At 38.8% G+C, this 12,049-nt stretch overlaps 1 protein-coding gene across 4 annotated transcripts in view; it reads left to right on the forward strand.

The window, feature by feature from the left end:
* TTC28 (tetratricopeptide repeat domain 28) overlaps positions 1-12,049 on the forward strand; it is a 632,666-nt gene that overhangs the window by 328,658 nt on the left and 291,959 nt on the right. For all 4 annotated transcript variants that reach the window (XM_040463780.1, XM_040463781.1, XM_040463783.1 and 1 more), the window contains 2 exons: positions 1,531-1,803; positions 2,766-2,896. In XM_040463780.1, the coding sequence (XP_040319714.1) occupies positions 1,531-1,803; positions 2,766-2,896 (404 nt within the window). The remainder of the gene's footprint in view (positions 1-1,530; positions 1,804-2,765; positions 2,897-12,049) is intronic.

Genomic DNA, 12,049 nt, shown 5'->3' on the forward strand with positions numbered 1-12,049 from the left:
AATGCGTTCTAAGTGCCACATCAGTGTAGGGTTATAGCCATTGGCTCTGCAATTGTCTTTTGAAAAAATGGGAGAAGAGGGAGAAGGCACTTAGAGGTCATCCACATTCAAACCTAGCTTCAGAAGGAAAGAATCTTTTCGTGGCTTTCTGACCCCTAGTCTCTGTCCTTTCCAGACACCACGTGAAAATAAAATGCGATTAACATTAATTTTCTCTTCTGTCTTATCTTAGCAAATGCAGATGATTTTATGGTTTCATTTGTCACCACGGCAAAAACTGATAATACTTTAAAATTTTTTTTCTTTTATGTTTTATTTATTTTTGAGAGAGAGGGAGGGAGAGAGAGAGAGGCAGAATACAAGCAGGGGAGGGGCAGAGAGAAAGAGGGAGACATAGGATCCGAAGCAGCTCCAGGCTCTGAGCTGTTAGCATAGAGACCAACATGGGCCTTGAAGTCATGAACTGTGAAGATCATGACCTGAACTGAAGTCAGATGCTCAGCCGACTGGGCCACCCAGGAGCCCCAATACTTTTTTATTTGGTCATACTGGTCTTAGAAGCAGCAGTGGACACTGGGCTGCAGTGAGGATGATGGAGATTTCGTTGGGAGAGCGTCTTTTATTGCATCATCTAGGGAAAAGGTGGATGGAGTTTTATTAATCAGACATTCAGATTCAGATTGCACAAACATTTATTGAATGCCAGATGGGTTAGGGACTATCACCTATGTGGCAATGGTGTGGCAATGGTAAGTTTTCAATTTAGTGCCCACATTGTGCCAATTGCTATGGAATTACTATAAACCTTTAAACACTCCTACAGCGGTCTTCAGATTTAGCCGGGGAAATGTCTTAAAAATTAACACACATGGAACAAGTCTAAAATAGTTAGGGGTCAAACTGGGCAATATTAACTCTAAAAATGCGGCAGAAGTTTAGATACAGAGTAATGTGGGCTGGAGGGCCTGAGAATACCACATGGTAGAGTCAGAACTTGAGGGGTGTGCTTGTAAGATTTTTTTAAAGTTTATTTATTTATTTAAAGAGAGAGCATGTGTGACTAGGGGAGGGGCAGAGAGAGAGAGGGAGACAGAGAATCCTGATGGGGGGCTCAGACTCATGAACCGTGTGATCATGACCTGAGCTGAAGCAGACCCTTAACTGACTGAGCCACCCAGGTGCCCCGTGCTTATAAGATTTTGAGAGGACAGCAGGACAGATGAGGGAGAACTGTTCAGGGAAAGTGGCACATCATATTCAAAGAAAGAGTAGAAGAGAAGGTGAGTGTGGTATATGCATGCGCAGTGGAGAGAAGGAAATTACTGGACTAAGATTGGGGTTACCGAGTCCTATGTATAAGCAGACACTTATACATAGGGTGGTGCTAGAGTAAAGTTTGAAGAGTTTGTACTCGAAATAGCCCATAAAAAGGTATGACAAACAAATAAACAAATGTTTTAAAGCATATTACAAAAGATTGTTTTGTATATCATCCTACATTCTCCTTTCCTTTTTTTTTTTTTTTCCCAGACTCCCTCGAGCCCACTTACCAGCAGCTTCAGAAAATGAAACTGGACAAGAGCCCCTTTGTGGTCGTATCTGTGGTTGGGCAGGAACTCCTGACAGCTGGCCATCATGGCGCCTCTGTGGTTGTCTTAGAAGCTGCTCTCAAGATTGGCACCTGCAGCCTCAAACTGAGAGGTTCGGTTTTCTCCGCCCTGAGCAGTGCTTACTGGTCTCTTGGAAACACAGAGAAGAGTACTGGATACATGCAGCAGGACTTGGATGTAGCCAAGACCTTAGGTAGGGTATGCTTCTGTCTTTTATTTCAGTACAGAAAGGAAATAAAGAAAACTGATTAGCCTGACATGGATAGGGATACCACATGCAATGAAAAGTGAGTGCGTCTCTAGAACATTCTGTGTTTTAGAGTGCTTAGGTCTCCAGGGCTTTTCTTATAACAAGATACCAAGGCTCCCCAAAGGCCAAGATATGTGGGTTAACATATTCATTGCCCTCTTCAGAGATTTGGGCTCACAGATTTAATATTCCAAATGATAGTATTGATGGGTGAATCTTTCATCTTAATTTTAATTTTTGCCTCCCTTAGGAGGCGTCAGCATTTTGTCAGAGGCAGTAGTACAGTGCACTGGTTAAGAGTGGGGCCTGTGGAGCCAGACTGCTGAGTTTAGCACCCTGGCTCTGCCGCTTACTAGCCATATGACCTTCTGCAAGTTGCCTCAGCTGTCTGTGCTACCGTTTCCTCATTTGTAAAATGCATGTGGCTTATGATTACGGTTGTTGTCACAGCGATTATTCAGTGACTTGCAGGATTGCAGTAAGAGCAGAGACACGGTAAGTCTGCCATCAGCATACTTGCAAAGAAGCAACACATCATAGTAGGTTTGTAGTTAAATCACTGAATCCACAAGCTGATGGTTGTTCAGAACCAGAGGTCATTAGCAGAGCATTGAGCTGACTCCTAACAGCTGGTTTGTGTCAAGTTCTTTATCCTCTCATTTCTAGGACCCCTACATCCCTGACTGTAGTTGTATGTTATAACAACAGTTACTGTCCAGAGATTCAAGTTCTAGGACCATAACTTACTACATAGAGTCTTGGAGAAGAAGAAAGTACTTTTCTAAAAGAAGGGAGGTGAAATCTTAGCTAGTAAATCTGTGGTTCTTAAATTGATATGGGCATTACAAATTATAATTAACACTATAACTTAGAGAAATTTTATCTTTTTTTAAAATCCAACCCAGGTGACCAGACAGGAGAATGCCGAGCTCATGGGAATCTGGGCTCTGCATTCTTCTCCAAAGGAAATTATCGGGAGGCTCTCACTAACCACAGGCACCAGTTGGTGCTCGCCATGAAACTCAAGGATCGAGAGGTAGGAAGTTTACCTGCAGACCTTATACATTTTTTTGGAAACATGGAGTCTTTTTTTGCCGTTCAAAATGTTTTAGGCACCCTAAAATGTTGCTTTTAGAAGTTGATGATCATTGACTCTATCTTTCATCAACAAACGGGCATTGAATGTCTGCCACATATAGACCTTGAGGGTACAGAGATGGATAAGACTTGGCCCCTGACCTCAGGATCTAACAGCCTGCATCGTTAGATGCATTGCTCTTACTCTATTCAAATATGAAAGGAAGAGACCTATGTAAAATTAACAAAAAAATGTATCTTCGTGATATATCCGTGAAGTTAAAGAAACACACATTTGCTTTATCTGAGATGGGGTATTTTTACTGCAAGCTCTTCATGTTGTGTCTTTGATGGATTTTTAACTCAGGTGGTAGAAGCATAGTAAGTCTGATTGAGAGACATGAATTATAATGATAAAGAATACTGTCTATCTTTATTAGAGAAACGGAATGTAATCTCAGAGAGTTGGTATCCAGTAGATGCAGCATGATGAGAAAGTGCCTGCCAAGCGGAGAGAGGGTGGGGTTTGGAGCGAAATAGACCCAGATTGGAATCCCTGTTCTGGTACTTCCTGGCTCAGAGATCTTGGGGAAAGTATTACTTAATTCCTCTTTGCCTCTGTTTTCTTATTTAGAAAATAATGATTGTATTTATCCCATACACAACTGTGATAGGATTATAAATAATATATATATGTAAAGTGCCTAGCATGGTACTTGGAATTCCATAAATGGTAGCTTCTATACTATAATATTATTAACAAGAGGAGGGTAATAGGAGAGGTAATAACAAATTTATGAATCAATCTATGTGTTGGGAAGTATATTTAGTTATTATATTTAGTTATCTTAGAATTTCACTGTGGGACATTATAGAGATTAATTATATTATTTAAATGACTCAGCATCTTCAAGCCTCTAGAACACGGTCAGTCACTAGGAGCGAGCTGGGGAAGAAAAAAAAACCTTTGTTTCAGTGGTGTGCTGGAATCTCCCCTTGGGAATGGGAGAGACTTCCATAAAGTCTCTCTCATCCATGGATGTCAGAAAAAAGCCTTTGAAAGCTGCCAAAATATATCATTCAAGGGAGATGGACTTCAGGTGATTTTATTCTCAAGATAATACTAAAGACTTTTCTCTTTGTTTATTTACTCTTAGTTTACAAACAGTTCTTAAAAGCCAGATAATCTGACTTCTTCATGTTAAGGGAATGAAAAGAGACTTCTAGATGCAGATATACTGATGGCATTAAGTGAGAGCCAGGTTTAAGAACTAAACCAGCATAGTTGTCTAATAGGGCCATTTAGTGAAGGCTCGCATGGCTATACATATGTCAAAAGCTTCATTTGTACTCTATTGTCCTGACCTTTGGGATGCATATATATTAGCCCAATTACTGAATTGGGTCCAAAGACTTGTAATTAGGGCATAGGATTATCATAGGTATTAAAAAGGAGAAGTGGGAATTTTCTGGCTTCCCTCTTCTTAATAGTGTAATTTTCTATAGCCTGTATTATCTGGGTTTTATAAACCTTTGCTGTATAATAATAAGAAATCATTAAATTATAAGCATGGAAGGGACTTTGAGATAATACTGGAACCAGTTGCCTCCCCAAATCTTCCCACCTTCAAATTTCTGCCTGCCACAGCCACTCCGTCTCCCCCTCTTTTGGCCTCTACTTCACCACCACACTAGTTCACAAACCTGCCTTTTGGGAAACCCTTCTTATGTATAAGTAAGACTGATTTTATCCCCTCTGGGACTAGACAGAGAATGTTCAACCATAATTAATGGCCTGTGGCCTCTCCTTTTCCAAGCTGAAAATCCCATTAATTTTATTTTTTTTCCCATTAATTTTCTCTTCAAAGTTTCTCATTATCAAAACTGGAATAATTTTTACACCCCCCTCCTGACTATTTCATTTTCACTGTTGCCCATTCTGGTTGCCGGTTAGCGTTGGCCACAGGGGAAGCCTTGTTTTGGGATGTTCTATCTAGCCCATGCCCCTGCTCTGTATTGCCAAAGCATATTTATCTGATTTCTAGACTGACCTGTAGAATTCCTCTTTTCTCTCACAGTGTCTCTTCTGTTGTGTTTGCCCCTGGAATCCTAGGGTACCATTCATTTTCTTGAAAATTTAATGCTTTTTTCCTTACCTTTTCCCCTTAATTTTTAAGGTTGCAGTTGAGTGCTGCTGCTTCTCTGCCTGAATTAAACGGGGAATCTTCATTCCCACATCCCTGAAACCAGCCAATGGTTTTTAATACTGGAGTTAATATTGGTCTAGAACTTAAAGGAACATACAAAGAAATTATTGCAGTAATGCGTATTTCATTCAGTTTCAAAGTTTTAGTTGGCTAGTTTTCTGTGATGTAATTCAGTGAAGTGTGATGCCTGCTCGCAAAGCACCTAACATGTGTAGAGCACTGTGCTGAGGGTTCTGGGTCTAGACAATGGGTGTGGGGGTCTCTCCTCTTGAAGGGCTGATGTTTTCTTTGAGACAGAACTTGAATATAACAAAAGTATTATTAATACAGCGCTTGAGCAATAAATAATGAGCATTCTCTTTAATCGCTGCCAAGATTCTCGAATTCCAGAGGAGACAGAGACTCCCAGGTATAGACCTGGGCGAGCTTTGTGAAACAGGTGGAACTCAAGTTGGCCCCTGAGTGAGATGTAGATATTGGCGTGCGGGGTTCTAAAACCTGGTCACCATATCAGTCATGAGGGATAAGCTAGTTCATACCGTTAACAAAGGTCTGATACTATTTTGTACCATCCTGTTTGTTTTAGTCACAGACTCCTAGTTTTTTTAAAAAGTAATAGTTATTAATTTTACCCAGTTATATAAAAAATTCATGAAAATAACCAGCCATAAGCCTACCATCCTTTCAATATTTTGGGTATAATCTTTTAGCAAATATGTACATGTAATTGTTTATTCAGAGAAAAATTGAAATCCTACTATGATACTTTTATAACTTGTTTTTTTGTTAATTTTTCCACTTAATTTTTTATCTTTCTGCATTTTGTTTATTTATTTTTAATTAAAAAAATGTTCATCTCATTTATTTTTGAGAGAGACAGAGAGAGAGAGCAAGCAGGGGAGGGGCAGTGAGAGAGGGAGACAGAGGATCCAAAGCAGGCTCTGAGCTGCCACTGCAGAGCCTGATGCAGGACTTGAACTTACAAACTGTGAGATCATGACCTGAGCCAAAGTCAGACGCTTAACCAACTGAACCACCTAGACGCCCCCATTTCTGCATTTTATGAAATTTCTACTGAAGTCGTATGGTTTTATCACAAATTATTTCATCTCTACCCCTGCTGTTATATATTTAGTTTCAAAATTTTTGGTATTATAAAATCTGGAAAAACATCTTTGTAGATAAATCTTTGAACATATTTCTCATCATTTCCTTTGGCTAAATTATTAAAAGTGGGCTTGCTTGGAAAAATCATATTAAGGCTTCTGATACTTAATGTTAAATAGCTCTCAGAAAGGGTATATCTGTTTTCTGTCCTATCAGCAATGTATCAGAGGTTCTATTTCCCTGCACTGGCCAACACTTGGAATTACTAACTAATAAATAACATAAACTAAAATGTCAGCTTGATAAGTAAAACCAAAAAGTGGTATATTGATTGCTGTTTTACTTTGCATTTCTTTAATTGCTATTGGGGCTGACTATTTTTAAAAATTTCTTTTATAAAAAGCTTGAATACTCATCCTTTTTTTTCTGTTGTGATATTTGATTATTTTATTTTTTTATGTATTTTTTTTTTTTGATGTTGGTTATTTAATATTGATCTGATACTAGGCCTTGCAGTATCAGCCCAGTGAGCTGTTGGACAATTTGTGTTTTAATGCACAGTTTTAATTATTGTTGCTTTATTGCACATTTTATATCTGCTATAAGCTTCATAACATTATTCTTTTAAAAAAAAATCTAGAATACTCTTATCTTCCCTCAGTACCCCCAAATGAACTTTAAAATCACTTTGTTGAATTTTGGAGACTCTTCCATTGGTATTTTTGTTGGAATTGTATTAAATTTACATATTAATCATGGATAAATTGATGTCCTTTCAATAGTTGGTCTTCTGTTCAGGAGCCTGGTCTGCTCTTGCATTTCACCTTGTATGCCCTTCAGCGATTGATACTTTTAGGGAGAGTTTTTCCATATTTATTTATTTTTATTTGAATATAGTTGACACACAATGTGACATTAGTTTTAGGTGTACAACATAGTGGTTTTACAAGTTTATATATTATGTTCTGCTCACCACAATGTAGCTACCATCTGTCACCACACAACACTATTACAATATCACTGACTATATTCCCTATGGCTGTGAAGTTTATTCCTGCAACTTCTCATTCCGTAACCAGAAGCCTGTATCTCCCACTCCTTTGACTCATTTTCCCCATCCATCCCCTCCCTTCTGGCATCCATCAGTTTGTTCTTTGTATTTTTAGTTCTGATTCTGCTTTTTGTTTGTTTGCTCATTTGTTTTTTTAGATTCCACATATGAGTGAAATCATATGGTAATTGTCTTTCTCAGTCTGACTTATTTCACTTAGCATAATACATTCTAGCTCCATCCACGTTGTTGCAAATGGCATGGTCTCATCTTTTTTTTAGGGCTACATAAAAACAAAGCTGGAGATATCATAATTCCAGATTATAGGATATACTACAAAGCTGTAGTAATCAAAATAATATGGTACTGGCTCAAAACAGACACATAGATCAGTGGAACAGAATATAGAACCCAGAAATAACCCCACATTTATATGGTCAATTAAAGTATGACAAAGGAGGCAAGAATATGAAATGGGGAAAAGACAGTCTCTTCAGTAAATGATGTTGGAAAAACTGTACATGTGGAATGAAATTAGACCACTTCTGGGACACTTGTGGGGCTCAGTCACCTAAATGTCTGACTCTGGCTCAGGTCATGATCTCTCGGTTTGTGAGTTCAAGCCCCGCATTGGGCTCTGTGCTGACAGTGCAGAGCCTGCTTGGGATTCTTTCTCCCTTTCTCTCTGTCCCTCCCACATCTTTCTCTCTTCCAAACTATATAAATAAACTTAAAAAAAAAAAAAAAAAGAAATTAGACCACTTCTAACACCATATACAAAAATAAACTCAAAATGGATTTAAGACCTAAATGAGTCCTAGTCCTAAATGAGTCCTAGAAGAGTGCACAAGTAATAATTTCTCTGACATTGGCTACAACATTTTTTCTAGATATGTTTCTTAAGGCAAGGGAAACAAAAGCAAAACCAAAAAAAACCCAAAAAAACAAAAAACAAACCCACAAACCATTGGGATTACATCAAAAAAGGAAAAAAAGCTTTTGCACAGCAAAGAAAAGCAAACAAAACAAAAAGGCAACCTACTGAATGGGAGAAAATATTTGCAAATGATATATTCAATAAGGGATTAAGATCTAAAATATATAAAGAATTTACACAATTCAATGCAATATTTTCCTAGATATTTAATGTATCTCATTGGAAATAGGATATTTCTTTCCATTGTGTGTAGGTTTCTAAAATTAGGTACTGATGGGGGCATGTGGGTGGCTCAGTTTTTGATGCATGCAATTCTTGATCTTGGGGTTGTGAGTTTGAGCCCCACGGTGGGTGTGGAGATTTCTTAAAAATAAAATCTTAAGGAAACACAACAAAGCAAAACAAACTAGGTACTGATGATATATAGGAAAGGTGTTTGTTTTACATGTTTTGCATGTTTTGGCGCATGTGAAAATTCTCTCATAGCTCATAATTTTTTGTTGATTCTTGTGAATTTTCTTGTAATGGAAATTTTTTGCAAATAATGATAGTTTTGTGCATTTCTTTCCTTATGTTATATGTCTACCTTTTTTTTTCTCTTAACTTTTGCACTGGTGGAACTCTGAGAACTCTCCCCAAAAGAATCACTCTTCCTCTTGAGTACAAAAAGCTAGAGAATGTACTTTTTTTTTTTTTTTTTTAATTTTTAGAGAGAGAGAATCTTAAGCAGGCTCCATGCTCAGCATGGAGCCCAATGCAGGACTTGATCCCATGTCCGTGGGATCATAACCTGAGCCAAAATCAAGAGATGGACGTTCAGTCAACTGAGCCACCCATGTGCCCCATCAGAGAATGTGCTTTCTATGATTATCCTACTCTTACATTGTATCTGTGACCTCAAAATGTACCTTGGTTTCCCTTTTGCATTATTTTGATATTGAAATAAAATATAGGACACTGACTTTTTTTTTTTTAATTTTTTTTCAACGTTTATTTATTTTTGGGTCAGAGAGAGGGAGACACAGAATCTGAAACAGGCTCCGGGCTCTGAGCTGTCAGCACAGAGCCCGATGCGGGGCTTGAACTTACTGACCGCGAGATCATGACCTGAGCCAAAGTCGGCCGCTTAACCGACTGAGCCACCCAGGCACCCCAAGAACACTGACTTTTGAAGCAAAAGCTAACCACTGTGAATGGTGTGGTTATGAGGATACCAAGCTACATCTTTCTGCATTTTATATCTTTGGCTCTAGTATATTTTAATATTTTCTCAAATAGTGAGGTAACAGCCTGAAACCACTCTGTCCACGTACTTAAAAAGCAGTAGGTTTTTCTTTTATACAATTACTCTCAGAAACTTAATAGGGGAGGTGATACCTTCTCCACAGGAATTTTTCATTCTAACTAACCTTCTATCTGCTCTAATGGTTTGAAAATTAATTTCAGGTGCCCATAGAGACCTTCCTGTGAGCTAATATTAATTGCCAGATGAGTGCATAAATTATACTGTATTAGAGATGTTGTTCTCTATTTAGGAATCTGATATGCAAATATGCTGATGACTCTGAAGCTTTTTTCATCAGTCTGATTTCTCTCCTGGGTGTCATATTTCTTTATCCAACTGCTTCCTGGACACCCACCTTCAATTCCTAACTTAGCCCTCAGTCGGTGCCTATTTCTGCATTCACTGTTTGTCCTCCTGTTGCCAAGCCACCTAACTCTCACCTTTGGCTTGTTCCTGGGTTCTCTTCTTTCTGGCGACCTCTTTTCTGGGTCCTCCCTTCCACCATGCCATCTTTTGCCTGGACTGTTGTAGAACTTCCCACTCTTTCTAACACGTACTCTCCTACAAGTAAAGGAGAGGTGTCAACCGCTTGGACCTATGAGCATAGCCTGAAGTTGCCGCCGTTAACTAGGTAATTTCTTTCAAGTGTAGTGCAGTGCCTGAGAATGTGAACTTCAGTATTAGACAAACTTGAACTTTGGCTCTGACACTTATTTATTTATTTTTTTCAACTTTTATTTATTTTTGGGACAGAGAGAGAGCATGAACGGGGGAGGGGCAGAGAGAGAGGGAGACACAGAATCGGAAACAGGCTCCAGGCTCCGAGCCATCAGCCCAGAGCCTGACGCGGGGCTCGAACTCACGGACCGTGAGATCGTGACCTGGCTGAAGTTGGACGCTTAACCGACTGCGCCACCCAGGCGCCCCATTGGCTCTGACACTTATTAACCATGTGACTCTGAAAGTTATTTAACTCTTCTAGGTGTGATGGACATGTGAGTTATTTCTAATGTTTGGCTTTTATGAAAAAGCTGTAGATGTCTTTTGGGAAACATCAGCCATGTTTCTTCATACATATGTTTAGACTTATTAATTTTTACCAGCTTTCCAAAGTAGTTATACCAAGTTACATCATCAGCAATATAAAGGATGTGAAGCCTTAATAGCAGATAAATAAAAAGTAAAAAGGGACACCTGGGTGGCTCAGTTGATTAAGTGTCCAACTCTTGATTTAGGCTCAGGCCATGATCCCAGGGTTGTGAGATCGAGCCCCACGTCGGGCTTTGCTCTGACAGCATGGAGCCTGCTTAGGATACACTCTCTCCCTCTCTCTCTGCCCCTCCCCCCTCTCAAAATAAAATAAATAAAACTAAAAAAAAAATAAATAAAAAGAACAAGGTATATGGAAACACAAATATCTGAGTAGATAACTCGGTGTGTGTAGTTAACATTTTGATTTTATTTTTTGAGAGACAGAGACAGAGCGCTGGTTGGGGAGGGGCAGAGAGAGAAGGATACACAGAATCCGAAGCAGGCTCCAGGCTTTGAGCTGTCAACACAGAGCCTGATGCGGGGCTTGAACCCATGAACTGTGAGATCATGACCTGAGCTGAAGTCAGACGCTTAACTGACTGAGCCACCCAGGCGTCCCTGTGTGTGTAGTTACACAGAGGAAGTGATTCTAGTAGTAACTACTTTGTTTATTGTTGTGAGAATCAAATGAGTTCATATAAAGTGTTTTCTTAGCACAGTGCCTAAGACACAATAAGAATTCAAAAATGGTGCTACTGTTATTATTGGCATTATCTTTGGCACCATCATTTAAATGAGTCACGTGCAGTTGCACATGCCTATGTAATATTAGAGTTTAATTCAGTGTAAAATTGTTTTCCCCCAGATAGTCAAGTAAACTCAACACTCTTGGGAAAAGTGCTATTTATTTGCTAGGTAGCTTTGCGTACTTCTTGTCATACTGGAAAATGTAAATACTGTAATTTGTGAAATCTGTTTTACCTCTGCCCTGATTCTAGTTTCTTCTCAATTTGATCCATCACCTACAGAGATCTAGGAGTTATGCCTCAAAAATTTAGTTCTGATGACACAATTTTCCTGCCTAAAATCCTTTGACAGCTTTCTCTTGCCTTCAGGATAAAGTCCAACCCCCTTCATAACCTTTTCCCATTGCTTTAGCTACTCAGTGTGTCACACGCCTTAGCATCTGTTCATACTAGCCTGCTTGTCATACTTTGTTAAATGTGCCTTATACTTTCCCCTCCGTATCTTTACTCATTCTGGTCTGCATAGAAGACCCCTTCTTTGACCCCTCAACAATATTTTCCGTATTTGGGTTTCATTAAATTGCCTCTGCACCATGAAAGCTCTTTTAAAATTTTTATCTTTTTACTCATTATCATACAAATGTTGGTGAAGCCCACTTTACCAATCCTTTTTTTTTTTTTTTTTTTTAATGGTTAATCCCTTTTGTGTTCTGTTTAAGAGAATGCTTGTGTATCCCAAGGTCATCA

The sequence above is a fragment of the Herpailurus yagouaroundi genome, unplaced genomic scaffold (assembly GCF_014898765.1).
Source record: "Herpailurus yagouaroundi ecotype Mexico unplaced genomic scaffold, PumYag 428, whole genome shotgun sequence".
NCBI lineage: Eukaryota > Metazoa > Chordata > Mammalia > Carnivora > Felidae > Herpailurus > Herpailurus yagouaroundi.